The sequence below is a fragment of the Lissotriton helveticus genome, chromosome 2_1 (genome assembly GCF_964261635.1).
Source record: "Lissotriton helveticus chromosome 2_1, aLisHel1.1, whole genome shotgun sequence".
NCBI classification, from domain to species: Eukaryota; Metazoa; Chordata; class Amphibia; order Caudata; family Salamandridae; genus Lissotriton; species Lissotriton helveticus.
This window is the reverse complement of record NC_136059.1, coordinates 704,941,621-704,959,957: the sequence shown is the minus strand read 5'-3', so window position 1 is coordinate 704,959,957 and position 18,337 is coordinate 704,941,621. Positions and strand designations below refer to the sequence as shown.

Below are 18,337 nucleotides of genomic sequence, written 5' to 3'. Positions count from 1 at the left end.
CGGTGCTCAATCTTAAGCAAGAATGGCTCGACCTGAAGCAAAAAACACATTAGATTCAGCCTGGAATCAAGAAAATAGTGCTTCAACCAGCAAAACCTCACTTTTCTTTAAAAAACTGTTATCGTTCCAAGAGGCTTTGGACATTCCTCTACAGCCACCTAAGAAGAAAAAGAAGGATGCTGCTACTAGCCCATTAGACATCCCGATTCCAACTTCACCTAACCCACAAACACCACCTCCACCATCTATTCCACAACCTCACTCATCACAGTTATCTGAGGCAGGTGACATGTCTCCTCACTCACCCATAATAGAGGATGATGAGGATATACCACAAAACATACACCCCAGGGATGCTTTGGATGAATATGATGTAGAACCACAAGGGGATACAGACCCTAATCTCTATCCCACACAAACATCACCACCTGATGATGCTTCAGCATATCAGGGTTTAATATCAAGGACAGAAGCTTTCCATCAGGTCCACTTGTATGAGGACTTTCTTTTCGAAACTTTATCTAATGCTCAGCGGGGGCACAATACCTACCACTTCTTAAAGGCATGATATGTCATGCAGACGACCTTTTTAAGGACCCTGTGAGAGCTAGAGTCATAACACCATACATTGACAAAAAATATATGGCTTCACCATTAGATTCTATGTATATTAGAGGTCAGTTAAGCCCATACTCCCTGGTAGTCTATAATGCTAGAAAGGGGACTTACTCCCAAACAGCAAGAGATGCACCTCCTCCAGAGAAAGAGTCTAAACTAATAGATGCTCTTGGGAAATGTGTACCTGCACAAGCAGATAACAATTGACGCGTAGCCAGATTTGACAGAACCCACTGGGATAAAATTGAAGGGTTCCTCCAACACCTCCCAGAGGAACACAGGAAAAGGGAGCAGTAAATTGTTAATAAAGGAAAACTCATTGCCAACAATTCCATTAAATGTGCATTAGATGCAGCTGACACCGCTGCTAGAGAAATAAATATGAGTATCCTATTACGTAGGCATGCATGGCTCAGTGTTTCAGGATTTAAGCCTGAGGTACAACATCCTATTTTAAACGGACCTTTTGATAAGGAACATTTTTTAGATCTCAATGTGACACAGCCCTTGAGAAACTGGAAAAAGACACGTAGGTCTCAAAATTAATGGAGGCTGTACAAACGAGCACATACCATGGTTTGTTTCATAGGCCCAATTATAAGCAATTTCCAAGATCCGCCTCATCAGACAACACAGGGTCAGCATTCAAAAACCAGGGACAAACCTCCAATCCAATAGCATTTTACAGTGGTTCCTACAGAGGAGAAAATGTTAAAGGAAGATATCAAGGGAACAGTACCGGTACCTCAAACAACAATACCAAGCAATGACTTCCTTAACATTCCCCCAGACCACTTAACACCTGTCGGGGGTCTTCTTCAAAACTTTCTCCCTATTTGGAAATTCATCACAACAGATCAATGTTTGTTGGATATTATCCAACATGTTTACTGTCTGGAGCTTATTACAACTCCTCCAAATATCCCACCTCGGAAACACACACTATCCAATCACCATCAAAATCTCTTACAACAAGAAATAACATCTCTACTACAAAAAGGAGCAATAGAACCAGTTCAAAAACTGTTTCAGGGAGCAGGAGTATACTCCCTATAATTCTTTTTTCCCAAAAATGATGGATCGTTATGACCCATTCTTGATCTCAGATGACTAAATCATTACATCATATCAGAACACTTCCACATGGTCACGCTTCAGGAGACTATACCTTTGCTACACATGGCTGCCTTAGATTCAAAGGATGACTACTACCATATACCTATTTATACAGCACACAGAAAATATCCGTGGTTTCAATCCGAAGGAAACTATTATCAATTCAAGGTTCTTCCCTTTGGGATTACTGCCGCTTCAAAGGTATTCACAAAATGTCTAGCAGTAGTGACCCCACATCTAAGCAGACAAAACATATATGTCTTTCCATATTTAGACGACTGGTTAAAAAAATCAAACGGCCTCCGCAAATAAAATGCTCAACAAACCCTAACCTTACTACATCAGCTAGGGTTCACCATCAGCCTACAGAAGTCACATCCACAACCTGCTACCATACAGCCATACCTAGGAGCCATGATCAACACACGTTCAGCATTGGCACACCCAAATTCAGACAGAATTCACAGCATAGTAACATTAATTTAACAGTTTTAAACAGGAAGTCAAATCCCAGCCAAAACATTTCTGTGACTTCTCGGCATGATGGCATCTTGTATTTCAAAAAATCTGCACGCCAGACTACACATGAGACCTCTCCAAAAATGTCTCTCTCATCAGTTGACACTGTCACTGGGTCAACTTCACAATCTAGTGTTGGTAGACAGCCTCACACATTACTCTCTGCAATGGAGGAATCCCCAAAATGTATCCAATGGGTGGCCGTTTCAAGACCCAGTTCCACAAATATTTCTCAAAGCAGGTGCTTTCCTAATTTGTTGGGGTGCACATCTCCAAGCCCTCACAATTCATGGGGTATGTGACTCCAAACACAGGGATCTCCATATCAACCACCTGGAACTGCAACCTGTTTACCTAGCAGTGAAGGCCTTCCTACCTCACCTACAACACAAAGTTGTCCTAATTCTAACAGGCAATAGGACAACTATGTATTATATACATAAGCTGGGGATGCACTCTCTCCAATTGTCTCAACACAGAAAATATGGAGATTAGCATTTAGGAATACATCACAACATTCACCGCCTAGCAGAACATGTCCCGGGAACAAGCAATCAAATTGAAGACTTTCTAAGCAGGACCCAGCAACAAGTTAAAGATAGGGAACTCCACCCCTTGGTCCTTCTACCATACTTTCAAAAATTGGGGTTCCTACCAATAGATCTGTCCCTAAAAAAATAAAATACAAAATGCCCAAACTTCACAAGCAAATATCTACACCAACCGTCCAAGGGCAATGGTCAATCAATGAACTGGCCAGGAATATTTGCTTATTCTTTTCCTCCTCTCCCACTACTTCCATTAGTGGTCAGAAAACTCAGGAAAACATCTCTTACATTGATACTTACAGCTCCAACATGGGCTCGCCAACCATGGTTATCAACACTGTTAACGCTATCCCTAGTTCCACACAAGATGCTTCACCTCAACCTGGATCTTCTCACACAGAACCACGGAACACTAAGACATCCCCATCCCAAGGAAATATATCTTGCCATTTGGCTTCCAAAGTTTTAGAATTTTGGTGCTTAAGCTTACCACAAGAATGTATGGACATTTTTAAAGAGGCTTGCAAACCTACCACAAGGCAATGTTATATGGCTAAATGGAAAAGATGTGTTATTTTCTGTCTGAAACAAAACATCAACCCTCTTAATGCAAAAGTACAGACAACAATTACTTATTGAATTTACAGACCATGGGGTTAGCATACACTTCCATTCGCTCACACCTTGTGGCTATTGTAGCCTATTTGCAAAATAGACAGCATATGTCATTATCTAAAATCCCCGTTATTAAAGCCTTTATGGAAGGACTTAAAAGAATCATTCCTCCCAGGCTTCCTTCTGCACCAGCATGTAAATTGAACATTGTATTAACACGACTCATTTTGAACCACTCCAATCTAATTAATTGCTATCGCTATCACTTCACTTAGAAGGCTCAGTGGAATTCAGGCATTAACCATTGAGGAACCTTTCGTGCAACTACATAGGGACAAAGTAGTACAATCCCATGTTCCTCCCAAAGGTAGTTTCCAATTTTCCCTTTAGATTTCAAAAGGGCCCTAATGTATGCTATCGACAGAACTAAAACTTTCAGAAAAACAAAGCAATTGTTTATTGCTTTCACACCTCCTCTCATGGGAAAGGAAATGTTTCAATCAGGCATTTCAAGATGGATAGTGATTTGCATCCAAACTTGCTATGCGCAAGTGAAAACGTTTTACCTGTTCCTCATAAAGCTAACTCCTCTAGGAAAATAGGAGCTTCAATGGCTTTTTTAGGCAACATTCCTATTGCTGATATTTGCAAAGCAGCAACATGTTCCACTCCACACACGTTCATAAATCAGTATTCTGCGGAGGTCTTTGCACGCCAACATGCCAATGTTGGTCAAGTGGTCGTAAGAATTCTTTTTCAAACAACTGCAACCCCCACAGGTTAATCACTGCCTAGGAGGAAGGGCTGCTTTACAGTCTATGTACAACATGTGTATGTACAGCATACATGCCTCAAACATACTATGTTACTTACCCTGTAAGCATCTGTTCTTGACAAGTAGTGCTGTAGATCCACGTGCCAACCCGCCTCCCCAAAAATCTTGTGTATGTTGAAGATCATACACTTTATATACTTATATCATACTATGCACGGACATCACATTGCTGATTTATATATCATACTTACATACTCGCCTACCCACGGAAAAACAATCTGAAGATGGCGTCGATGACCATGTGCAGTATTACTAAGAGGAGGAGTCACAGCCTTGTGCCTCAAAGAACATTTCTTGAAACAAAAATAACTTGTAATCATCTGAGCCAACACTAGATGGTGGACTTACCCAATGCATATGAATCTACCACCATGCGCAGTATTACCAAGAGGAGGAGTCACACAGCCTTGTGACTCAAAGAAAATTTCTTGAAACAAAAACAACTTGTAATCATCTGAGCCAACACTAGATGGTGGACTTACTAAATGCATGTGAATCTACAGCACTACATGCTAAGAACAGATGCTTAGAGGGTAAGTAACATAATCCTTTCTGGTAAAAGCTCCCTTGAGTTTAGCATACAGCTTGTTTTCTCAGTGTCATAAAGATTTTTTATTGCCGAGCCCCCTATAAGTAATAAACAAATTACAAATCTAGGTGTAGCTCAAAAGGCAGTTTCTTTCTACCACACACTGTTCACTTTGTATATGGAACAGGCTCTCAGATTAAATGGGTTGGAAAGGCTAAAAGATTTCCAGAGCACCACTCCGAAAGGCAGAAATATCTTCAGTGCCGAAGAGGTTCAGTGGACGTGAGGAAAGAGGGATTAAGAAGTGGAGTGGCCTAATGAAACAGGGGGCATATACAAAATGTGACAAGCTGCAAGTACTACAGACCTTTAAACAAGAACCTGAACAGATCTAGTCAACTTCCACACAAATTAAATAGGATAACACATCGAGAAAAATGCACACTGCTAGAACACAATCCACTGAAATGTAGCGTCCTCCCTGATTATAAGCAAGTGAATGCTACCGTCACAGCTACCATACTGGTGTTCATCAGTGAAGCGTTTTGTTTCCTAAAGAGTCTGCAATAAGCTCCAATGTCATGTGCATATATATCGGATATTTGCCCGAATCATTTTCTCGATAGACAGACTACAGCGTTAATGATGGTCAAGAGAGTCATAGCTGACCTGCTGGCCCCAAGCCCCCTCATGAAAGCACTATGGAAATAGAATGGGTTTAGGTCCACTCAGCAGGCATTGTTCTTTCTAGTATAGACATTCTGAACTAATTTTTGAATAAATGGCAAGAAAATATTTAAAACACCGAAGCCAATTACAATGATGCATACACCAAATAGAAAGGGGGATCTTAGGTGGAGTGAGGCATCCCATAGGCTTAGGACCATGGTCATACAGGGATGAATTGAAAGTTGATCCTTTGCACCCAAATGGACACTGTTGTAGTCAATGATTGTCATCAAATCTGGATTTTACTCTAACCTGGTAATTGAAAATGTGCAACAAATATTTTGTTAAATTAAATGTAAATTATGACATTTCACGGGTAAAGTTTGGCCTTACTCTGACACTCCCCATGCAAATTTTCCATTAAAAAATGGTAGTAACATTAAATATGTGATTGCTCTCTGCTTGGAATGTGCAAAGCCCATCTAAGAAAGGACCTCTGCTTCTTCCCAAACAGAATTTGTGGTTAGAAAGTAAGTGCATAAAATACTAGGGCGCTTAAACATCTATGTTTTGAAATATTTAGAAAGATATAGTAGTGGAGATAAGTTGATAGCTTAAAGCATATGATGGGTAGAGTAATACATGATTAAAAAAAAGTGTCGAAAAAATTGCCAACTTGGTCGTCACCTAGCCAAAGAAAGGAGCGTAATAGTGAAGTTAAATAGGAAGATAAGGCCTGATTTAGAGTTTGGCATATGGGTACTCACACACAAACGTGATGCATATCCTGTCTGCCTTATTACAAGTGCATAATATCCTAATGCACTTGTAATAAGGCAGACAAGATACCTGTCACATTTGTGTCGGAATGCCTGTCCGCCAATGCTAACTCATGCCCATCCGCCAACTCTAGCTCATAGCAATGAATGGATGAGCAAGGAGCACAAGATTTAAGGGGAAGGCACTTGGTGTTTGTCAGGTACTTTATGCTGGCCATTTTTATGGTATTTTGTCACAATGTGGTCGTCTGCGGCAGAGGCCATGAGGAATGCAGGAGGGGTCACTAGCAAAGAAAGGGGTGGACAGTGTAGTGTGGAATGAGCCTTGTGGATTGAGGGCTATTCACCAGACAGCGAATATTCCATCCGACAAGAGATTATTTTGAGGGCGACTGACCTTAAGCTTTATTTGTAAAAAGGTATGGCAGTAGGGATGGAAGAAAGAGGATTTAAGGCTAATAAGAAGGTGTGTGAGAGATGATAGAAGAATTAATGGCTGACAGAAATTTAAAAATGGTTCACCTATCGTGAAGTACCAGGATAGCCAAGAGAAAACCTCTGTGGGTCGCATATTGCCTCCTCCCCATCTTCACAATGTCACCAGTCAGCTCTCACATGCAGCCTTTCTACAATATATATTTTTACCCACAAGCCCATATATTAAAGGGATTTTGAGGGCAAGAAAAATAAAGGGCTTCTCATTGCCTGAGTGGGGCTCCGTGTTGTCAGCGTTAGTGGAGGTGTTCATCTTCGCCATTGTGTACTAAACATTTGATGCCAGTCCTGTGTGCCCTAAACTGGGTTCCACACTTCACAGTAGGCTGCCAATTCAGCTACAAGTGTGAAGACCACATGTGCTTTGGGCACATAGAATTTGCAGGGTGCAAAATCGTGCACACCAAGGAATTCAGGGTAACAGCAAGAAGGTAAATTTGTATGACATACTTGGGCCCAGTAATGCACCACAGTGATTCTTTACAGAAGTTTGTTCCAAGGGTTTAGGCCGACCCTTGAGAGCGCTCAACAATTGAAAGTACACAAGTGTACTTTATGGTTCTGATGGCAGTGCACAGGTCTACTGACTGCCAGGAAGTAAATGCTGGCTTGTTGCTTCACAGCAGCTTACGCAAGGATACTAGACCATGTCGACTTATATGGCAGCGTCGACAGAAGAGGGAGTCCACTAAGGCCCTTTGCGAGGTATGACACTTACCCCAAGCGAGTCACAAAGTCAAGACTTTGCTGAACAGGTGGTAAGGGAATCCGGGTGGGAGTTCCCTGTATTATTTAAAACTGCCAGCTGGCACCCTTTTCTTCTATGACAGAATAACTTGGGCCCACCTTTAAAGTCAAAATCTCATAAAGGAATGTTTCTCTACTGCATTCAAAAGTCACTGTAAATAAAGAACCCTATTTTACCCACATACCTGGCTTTAAGGTATCCATATGAAAGACTATTACACTGGGTGCCATGGTTACCAGTCTGTTGGTGCAAGTGTAGCAGAAGGGCATAGATTCCGAAAGAGCGATAGAATGATCTTGCCAGCTTTCAGCCCTACACAAATGCGTGTCATGGTCATTGTGAACAGCTCTTGCAAGGAAGTGTGATGAGTCTGAGATGGTAGGTATGAACTTTGTGTGAAACTATATTTTACAGATTTGAATGTATAATTTGTGTTTACAATTTAGTGAAGTTCATTTAATATGTTGTGTAATTTACCATCTTATTCTTGCTTGTGAGTGCCTGGTGGGGAGAATTCCTAGAGGATGGTAACTTAGAATTTGCACGTTTGTTTTACAGATCTAGTTGCTATTCCGGACTTCCAGTCTGGGGCAATGGAAAACTGGGGCCTGACCACATATCGGGAAACGGCTTTGTTGTTCGATCCAGAATCTTCCACTGCATCTAATAAACTCTGGATAACTATGATTGTGGCTCATGAACTGGCTCATCAGGTAATATCTTTGGGTGGCAGAAAGCACATTTAGGCATATTGTTTTAAAGTTTGTATTTTCATTTTGTTTCTTTTTAATAAGAATTATAATAAAGAAAATTGCGTCAATTCAGAAAACTTTGGGCTAGCACAAACACACTTCAACATAGGAAAAAGTCGGAGGTATTGCACACCTTTTGTACAGGGTTTGCAAAGAGAGATTTGCCAAAGATACACATGATAGAGCATATGCTTTACATGTGTGTTTGTGCGTGCAACATGTTCCTAATATATACAGTTGTAGATAAGCATTATAAAATGCCTACCGTCTGGGCTCTAATTTAGAAAGGAGGATGCGACCAAGGGCATGCCAAGCACGTAAGCCACACCTACAAAATCGTGTTTTTAGGAGACTCTCAAAACCCCTTGATAAACTTCCTCTATTGTCTAGCTATTCAATTAATGTTCTTGTGTAAGTGATGCAAAAATAGATTTTACATTCATCAGTCGATCTTGTATTCACAGGAGGTACCTAGGAATGGGTGGAACGTATATGAAATATTTATTTTGAAGACATTATTACCAGACTGTAAAAACATTTTAAGTTGGGTGTTTGTGCTTAACTGTATGCATTGGGTTCATTACACCTGCGAATAAAAAATGGGCACAATCAGCATCCACATTTACATGTGCAAGTTATCTAATAGAAACAAGTGTTTTTTGTATACCGCTTTATTCCTCACTCCCGCTGCTTGCAAATACTTTGTTACTACTTATTACTATTACCTAATTCGCTGCTACTCAACCCACCAACCTCAGAAGGATGGGAGACTTCCTGGTTCATTCGCTGCCAAGTCTAAGTCCTTCATTTAGAGTTGGGAAGAGCAGGAGCCCGCAGGGCTGCTGCCATTCAGGCTTCCTCTTCTCTCAACTTCATTTGGAAGTGGAGGAGCCACTATGTTTCTAATAGCATAGACTTCCGTGACTTACAGCCTGATTCATGAAAAAGGGAATCTGCGATTCTCAAATAGCGATTTACAGCGAATCGCAATTTGAAAAGCGCAGATCGGCATTCATCATAGTTAGCGAGAAAAAAAAGCGATTCGCTCCCGGCTGCTAAAAGCGTTAGCGAATTACTAAAATCGCCGAAAAATCGCAATTACCCTCAAAATCCGTGTCGATTTAGCGATATCGCTATTAGCGAGATCGCTAATTGCGAGATCGAAAAATACGATCTCGCAAGTAGCGAGATCGCAAAAACGGGAAGTCGCTTTTCGAGCACAGTGATGACATCACAACCAGGAAGCAGGCAGTTCCCACCCCCATTCAGTACTGTGAGGCTGATCTCGAGGCTGCAGCTGAACAGAGCTCCTACCAGGACACCTCCAAACCTGCTAATCCCACCCATTTGTGACTGCAGCAATGGCAGAGGAGCCAGCACCAGGGCCCAGTGACCCCGGGCGCAAGAGGAAGCTCAAGTTCTCCGAGCAGGAGTTGGAGCACCTCATTGAGGGAGTGGTTGATAACCACTCCAAACTATTTGGGAAGGACTCCAGGAGGGTGCCGGAGGTGGAGAGATGTCGTATCTGGCTTGGGATAGCTGCTAAAGTGAACGCTGTGGGCGTGACACACAGGTCACTGGATGAGCTGAAAAAGCGGTGGTACGACCTCCGAGGTCGTGCCAAGGAGAGGGTGGCAGAGAGGCTGGGCGAGACCCAGGCTACTGGGGGCGGAGATCCAACAGTCCCTCCCAACACCCCCATGGAGGACCGCGTGGAGGACACTCTGGAGCCAGAGGCGTGCATAGGGGTCGTCAATCTGGACTCATCCAGACCCAGCCAAGACAACCAAGGTAAGTGGCATGCGACTGCGACCCTGTCCCCTAACAATGGCCATGGCCCTATAGCCTCCCATATTCATTCCAAGTCATGCAAACCATGCACATTAGGTCATGCCCAAAAGCATTGTGGGACATGTAGTCTGCCCACAATGTACAAGAACCCCAATGCAGCCTCACATGTCCCAAAGTACGCAATGCCAAAGCCAGGCAGGGAATGTCATCCAGCATGCATGTAGCAACTGCACGTGTGACAGATACATGCAATTAATGTACGTCCTATTCCCCCCACAGGTGGCGCTGACAACAGCAGCGACAGCGACAGGCTGTTCATTGACGATGCACGAGAGGATGCCGAGGAGGTGCCAACACCGACACTTCCTGCACCATCAGGCGCAGCACCTCTCCCTGCAGACAGGGCAACACCAACTGCGCCAGCACCATCAGGCGCAGCACCTATCCCCGCAGCCAGGGCAACACCAACTGCGCCAGCACCATCAGGCGCAGCACCTATCCCCGCAGCCAGGGCAAGACCAACTGCGCCAGCACCATCAGGCGCAGCACCTATCCCCGCAGCCAGGGCAAGACCAACTGCGCCACCACCATCAGGCGCAGCACCTATCCCCGCAGCCAGGGCAAGACCAACTGCGCCAGCACCATCCGGAGCAGCACCTTTGACAACCACAACTCCACCACCAGCTGGACCATCTACATCTGGTGCAGCTACTCTGGTGACAGTGCGCACACCCACTGTGAGCAGCCAGCAGAGCAGGCATGGCAGGGATCGCCAGCAGAACACAGCACGCAGCGGCAGGAGGGGGATGGCTGTGCGCGTGCCAGGCCTGAGCATTGAGCGCCAGATGCTACGCATACACCAACTGCAGGCACGACGGCAAGGGGCTATACAACTGCAGCTAAACAACATTGGCCGCAATGTGGCCAATGTGGGCGTGAGGATTGAGCGCATGACGACAGCCATGGAGGCCAACACTGCTGCGCTCATATCGCAGCGCAACTCCGCCTGCCGCCGCCACCGGCAGCTTCTTACGCGGCTGTCAGCCTACACCTGCTCTATAATCGTGAATGCCACCTCCCAGCTCTCACGACGGTCCCTGGCGCAGCAGCAGCAGTTGATCCAATGCGTTGAGGATGTTGGACGAGTGTTGGAGCAGGTCACCACTGCCTACTGGGCCAGGCAATGGGGGGGGGACGACACCAGTGAGGGCACCTCCAGTGTCAGCAGCCTGTCTGCCTCACTGGTTGGCGTGTTACGCCGCAGCACCAGGCCCACTGCAGGGACACGTGCCGTCCCAGAGGAAGAGCCCGAGAGGCGTTTGGGTGCTGCGCGCCGGAGGCGCAATTGAGTTTCATGTACATTGTGTGGAAAAGTAAATTTTGCCATGTTCTGTGTCCCTACGTGTCATCCATCATATGTTATGTGTGCATGATTAAATATGCATATGCATTCCCCATGTTAGATTAATGACGCAATTACAGTTGTGTCCACCTCTAGTATGCCAGTTTCCAGTCCTCGTGAATACTACGAATATCAGGCCTATGTAAAGCTACGTTGCCACGTTTCTCAGTGTGCACGTTATTCCATTGTAAAGTCCCCGTTTCTAGGCCTCAAAAGGGCCTGGACACCAGATTCAGCTCCTGTCTCCTGAAACTTCGCTGAGGAGCGATACAGCCCCCACCTGTATCCTCGACCCTTCACTTACTTCCTGCCTCGCAGTGCCCGGCCCAGCCTGGCTCAGTCTCTGAGTCTGCCAAGAATATGTTATGATTCCAGTAATCAGTTCAGTCCTCCTTCTCTGCATTCCTAAGCTACTGAACTGCATCAATAGTTTCCGTCATTGTCTAGCCTTCACGTCTCCACGTTAGAGAAATACTGCATTTAATGGTCATTTAATATTCTTCATCACTCACTACATGTAGAATAATGCATGGTCCAGTCTTAGTGTCTGTTGGCCTTTCCTCTCCTGACTTCTAGTTTATATCAACATGTTCTCTAAACATCAGATACTAGATACTGTTTAGGTACATGTCGCCCTGACTCTCCAGATTTCAGTCTCTGCTCCTAGCACAGAGTTCATAGCCCCCAGCTTCTCCTAGTAACACGTCATTGCTAGTTTGCGCGCACCATCAGGTTAGAGGTCCCGGCTCCTTAGGTAGCCCCCTCCATGGTTTCCGCCCTATTCATGACATATTCTGTTACGTTTGCATCACATGTCTATGTATACGCCCTGTTACACCTCTTTTCGCCCTTATCTTTCGCGACTGCTACGCGTCACGCCTTCTGCTCCACCCACTGCTACGCCTACTGCAATGTAATGCTATGTGTTTGCGTTATGTATATATGCTCATGTATTGTTATTAAAAGTCAGCGCGCTCATCCCAGATCCAGCCCCAGCAGCTGCTGGGCCCTGCCATCCTATTCCTATGCAGGTTGTCCTGTTCCTGTCCTTATGCTGTATTAAACCTGCAAAACTCCTACTACCTCGAATCTTGACTCTTATTTTTTGAGCTATCTGTTATGATATATGTCTAGTCAAAAAGAGAGGTATTATTTATTTATTTACCACATAATGGCGCCCGAATAGGGACTTGCCCTTTCCCCACGCGTCGGTGAAGCCACGCCGGCCCCCTGACCCTCTGCAGCCGTGACGGAACCATACCGTGCACCGGCAGATATTTCTGCTTCAAGTATCCCTCAGGCCCACGGAGGAGACGGAGGAGGCGGTCCAGCATCCAGACGAGGCGGTGGAGGAACGCGGTGAGTCCCGACCAGAGCCCAAGCCGAGAGTCCAAGGTCCGAGGTATCCGGAGGCCCACCCGTAACTGAAGTCCGAAGTCCGTCGTCGTCGTAGCAGTCCAGTCCAGTCCGAGGCTTTCCGTTCTTGCTGCCCGGTGAGTACCATTACTGGGGTAGTATCTAGACAGGGTCAATCTAAATTGACTCTGGTCCGTGGGTTGGTGGTACACAGACTCACAAACGAAGTGTTCACCTAGGTGGATACGGGTCTTGATGCGTCCCTTTATGGGACCGGTATGTTCCGTACTGTTTCAGCAGTGCATCCAGTAACTCTAGTCTGTTCCGTTCTCGAGAAATTCTTGTGTTTCTGTTCTCAGTATTCCAGGTAATATTCTGTCCGAACTGTTATGTTATGATGTTGTTCAATGTATTTCCAATGTCGTGGTATGCCTGAATTGTTCTCCCAATTGTTATTGTTCCTCGTGTATTGTATTGTGTTCCGATTCAAGTTTACAATGTCTCTCTTTTCGAGATTACGTCAGCTAAAAACTAGAAAGGGTTTGTTAGAAGAAGCAGTTCCTGTTCCGCCGAGGGACAGTCCAGGTCATTTTATGTATCAGAAGCATGGCATAAGCGCCATATTGTATCTAGATTTATGGGTAGAGTATACCAAACAGTTAGAAGAAAAGTATAGATGGCCCGTATCGGGTACATGGGATGCCGAGTGCATCATGCGAGTAGAAGAAGCATTATGGAAAAAGAAAGCCAGACAGTCACAGAAAGATGCCATCGAGTTATGGCGCAAAGAAGCTCATAAAAGAACTGAAAAGGAAATCAGAAAGTCAGAATTAAGTAGAGAATCCTTAGAACGAGCACAAGAAAAAGAACTAATCGAGATAGGTGAACAAGTCAAAGCCGAACAGTCAGACAGACAGAGGCATGCCCTTATTAGGGGTATGTATCCTCTTCTTGCCGAGGGCTTGCCAAAAGCGACCCCAGAGGCATCCAGTAATTTCCCGCCACCATTAGTTCCGACCAAGCTACGTCACAAACAGACCGCAGCTGATATTTTTATTTCGTCCTATTTGGACGACACAGTCCCAGAATATGCAAATCCTGTTCGCGCTCCGCCAGTCCCTGTAAATCAGGCACTTCCCGCTTCTCCAGACACCGGAGTACCTGTTACGGTACCCCCGGTCCAGCCCGCCATACAAGTCCAGCCTGCATTTCCATTTCCCACTCTGCCAGGACGAAGAGCCTCAGTAGACCTAGACTCCAGTTTAGGGGCCGCAGGGGGAGGTACTCCTCAAACCCCGCCGCCACACAAGCGTTTAACGACAGCCGAATTACATGCACAAGCGTCACAGCGTACGCCCAGACATCAGACTGTAGCAGAAATAAGAAAATCCCTTGCCGAATGCTGCTATGATCCAGTCCCAGGCGAGGATAATATGGTTTTATATTCATTCCGCGTAAGAAAGGTGACCGAGTATCTAGTCACCTTACCGAATATGAAAGAAGATCTAGACAGAATATATCGTTTCATCCGTACAGGGGATGATCCAGAAAGTATTAGCGAGGCCATGTCTCAAAGGAAAGCCGAGATCCAGCTCATGATATTAAAGTTTCTGATCAATTGTCTAATAAGAGAACAAGATTACCCGTCTAAAGATCCGGCCGAAATGAGAACCCTGACAAGGTGGAGTGATAATATAGCCGAGGGTAAGCACAAGACCGTCGGTGCTATGGAGAGTATGTACAAGAAAATCCGTAGAGAAATAATAAAGATACACGAACAACGTAAAGCAGCACAAGTAAGCGAGAAAGAAAGTAACTCTGATACTGAAGAGGTAGAGGACGAGAATCCCGCCAGAATAGCGTATGTAGGAAAATCTAGATTTCCAGATCGCCATTTACGCCTAGAACACAAGTCTATTTTTCATTCTCCAGCACCAGAACAAGGTTCACTAGAACAAGTGTTTCAAGCTACCGACCACATTCTGAAATCACGAATCGGTTACAGTGAGTTAAGTACCATGCATGAACAAGAACTAGCCCGATCAGCAGTCCGATGGATTACTGATTCTACCACTTTTCCAGACGAAATAGTGGCACAAATGTTTCTGAAAATGCCCCCAGCCGAGCAGCGACTGGTGGGTATGTATATGATCCAGCACCTCATTACATTGTATGAGGGTCAGCACTCTGATCCAGGCCCGTTACATGATGTCCTGAACGAGTTACTCCAGTATAGATGGAAAGGTTTAGGTACCGATTTAATTAGTGTCATTCTAGAACAGCGTCACAAATATAGAACGTTTTTGAACCCGCATTTTGTTCATGTCTCACCTCCAGAAAGTAAACCATTTTACATGGAGAGACAGAATCCGTTACGAGAAGTCCACCCAGTTAAAGGAACGGGTGGCGAACTAGAACGAGTGTTTGTTTACACTCCAATTACAAAGATGGAACTCCTCGAGATGAAGAAATTAATTCCCTGTCATGACAAAGATCCAGCAGGGTTCCATAGAGAATTAAAAGACATGCTCCGTATGGGAGAATACACATATCCAGATATAATTAAAATGTTAAAGGTTCTGCTGCCCGCAGGGGTGTATGAAAAGCTCAAGGAAAAAGAATGGGAGGTGGGAGAGAAAAAGATCGATTGGGCAGTTCTAGAAGCTGAAGATAAGGCACGAGTACCAGGTACCGGTCTTGGAGATAAATGTAAAGAATTACCAGAATTATTAATACAAGTTTTACCCAGATTATTGACAACTAGAAAAGAAGACTGGGATGCAATCTCAGCCTGTAAACAGAAGCAAGACGAGGATATTAGTGATTTTTATTCTAGATTTGAAAAATGTTTCAGCATCAACAGTGGCCTCAAGACGAGTAGTGAGTCATACCCTCACCTTTTTGTTACTAAATTAGTCGAGAATTCAAGTCCACAAATTAAAAATCGAGTTTTGAAAGTCGAAAGTATCTGGCAAGCTAATACCCCGTCCCAGATGTTGCAAATGCTTCAATACCACCAGAATAGAATCAGAGAAGAACAAGAACACGAAAGAAAACGTATGAAAGACACGAAAATGAAAGTACTAGTTGCACAATCTGTCCCTCAAGACAGTCAGAAGAGGGGTCCGAATCAAGCCAGTCATCCTGCAGCTCCCGTTAAAGGGAATTGCAATTATTGTAAACAGCCAGGTCATTTTATAAATGAGTGTGCAGTTCTGAAACACAACATAGCTACTGGTAAGACTAAAGAAAGACCACGTCCGCCTAGACAAGAACAAGTTTCACAGATTCCTCAGCCACAGAATGCACCACAGACAGTTACCGCACCGCAGCCTATTGCTGCGACACAGCACGTTACACAGCAGATGTACCAGTATGCACAGTCTGAGTATCCAGAGTACCAGCAGTATTCATGAAACAGCCTAGAGAGGGAGGTAGGCTTGCCTCTCATCGAGATACCTGTAGATCAAGAAGGTCCCTATGTTCACAGTCAAGTATTAGGGAAAGACAGAAAGTTTTTGATTGATACAGGGGCAAGTAGGACCACAATTAGTCACGCCGAAGTTCCAGGGGCTCCGCTCTCAGGCTCAAGAAATGTTTCCCTTGGATTTTCAGGAAAACCTATCGTAAATGAGATTTCAAAACCAGTTACTCTAGAAGTAGGTCCATTGTCCCGCACTACTGATCTGTTACTTACTAAGTCATGTCCAGAAAACCTATTAGGCATTAAGACACTGAAAGAGTTAGGTGCAGTTATATGCTGTTCCCCAGAGGGAATACGATTGTTCCTACGTGACTTCAAGGGTCACTATGTATTACGAGATTTTGATTCAAGACTGTCTAATGTTCCACAGCACTTATGGGCGCAAGGTCCAACTGATGTAGGTTACATGCAAATCACACCCTATCGTGTGACTCTCAAGCCAGGTGTAGTGTTACCACGAATCAGACAGTACAGATTGCCACCAGAGGCTGTAGCAGCCTTATCCAAAATTATTGACGAGCTCATGGCTCAAGGAGTGGTTGTAGAAACTGACTCCAATGTATGTAATTCTCCGATCATTCCAGTCATGAAACGTACTGATCCAAATGCACCCCCAGTATATCGATTAGTGATTGACCTACGAGAGCTTAATAAATGTATTATTCCTCAGTACCCAGTTGTCCCAGACATCTCTTCCCTATTAACGGCCATTGATTCCGAAGCCACGTTCTTCACTGTCATAGACCTCAAGAACGCGTTTTTTAGTGTTCCTATTCATCCAGACAGCCAGTTCCTTTTCGGATTTTGTTTAAATGGAAGGAGCTATATGTTTACACGAGCTCCTCAAGGCTTCACAGAAAGTCCTAGTATTTACAGTCAAGCACTCAAGAGACAACTAGACAACATTCACATGCCAACTGACACTGCCCTGCTCCAGTATGTCGATGATCTACTGATCACAGCCCGTTCTGAACGTGCTTGCGAGCGAGCCTCACTTATAGTATTGTATTTCCTAGCCGAGATGGGGCACAAGGTGTCCCCTTCTAAGCTTCAATTCTGTGTCCAGCAAGTGGTATACTTAGGACACTTACTGTCCAAGAGGGGTAGGCAGTTGACACCAGACCGTATCCAGTTAATAGCGAGTCTTCCTCAGCCCAAGACCCAGAAGGAGGTACGTGCTTTTATCGGCCTTACTTCTTACTGCAGACAATGGATTCCCCAGTATGCATTTCTAGCCAAACCACTGATACAGTTAACGACACAGGAGGCAGCCGTATCGACTGTCCTCCCTTGGACATCTGAACATACACTTAGTTTCAATGAGTTAAAGAAAGTCCAATGCCAAGCTCCAGTTCTAGCGACACCGAACTACAGTAAGCCTTTTACACTTTTCGTCACTGAACGCGAAGGTACAGCATTATCTGTTCTCACACAAGATCAAGCAGGACAATACAAGCCCTGTGCTTATTTTTCGAGCACATTAGATCCTGTAGCCCAGGCTCTGCCTGCGTGCCTCAAGTCAGTTGCAGCCACAGCACTAGCTATCAGACAAAGTGATCCCATAGTCTTAGGACATACCTTGACAGTACAAGTTCCACATTCTGTGGAAGTTCTTCTAAACCGAACACAAACTCAGCACTTGACAATTGCACGTCTAACAGGTTATGAATTGACACTGTTCCAGCCACACATAGAAATCAGACGCTGCAACATTTTAAATCCTGCTACATTGTTACCATCAGTTACTTCAAATCCAGCCACACATGATTGCGTGGAAGTAGTTAACATTACGACAAAGCCAAGACAAGATCTGACAGATATTCCGTTACCAGACCCCGACCTGACACTTTATGTGGATGGTTCATGTATGAGAACAAGTACAGGAGAACTAGTCGCCGCGTATGCAGTGACTACTGATACTGAAGTTATTGAAACACACCGTATTGATATCCTGTCCGCTCAAGCAGCAGAGCTAGTTGCTCTGACACAAGCCTGCATACACGCCAAGAACTTGAAAGTTAATGTTTACACAGATTCACGTTACGCATTTGGAGTTGTACACGACTTCGGAGTGCTCTGGC

At 44.6% G+C, this 18,337-nt stretch overlaps 1 protein-coding gene across 2 annotated transcripts in view; it reads left to right on the top strand.

Moving 5' to 3' along the window:
- ERAP1 (endoplasmic reticulum aminopeptidase 1) overlaps positions 1-18,337 on the top strand; it is a 530,688-nt gene that overhangs the window by 230,670 nt on the left and 281,681 nt on the right. For both annotated transcript variants that reach the window (XM_078675432.1, XM_078675433.1), the window contains exon 6: positions 8,030-8,184. In XM_078675432.1, the coding sequence (XP_078531558.1) occupies positions 8,030-8,184 (155 nt within the window). The remainder of the gene's footprint in view (positions 1-8,029; positions 8,185-18,337) is intronic.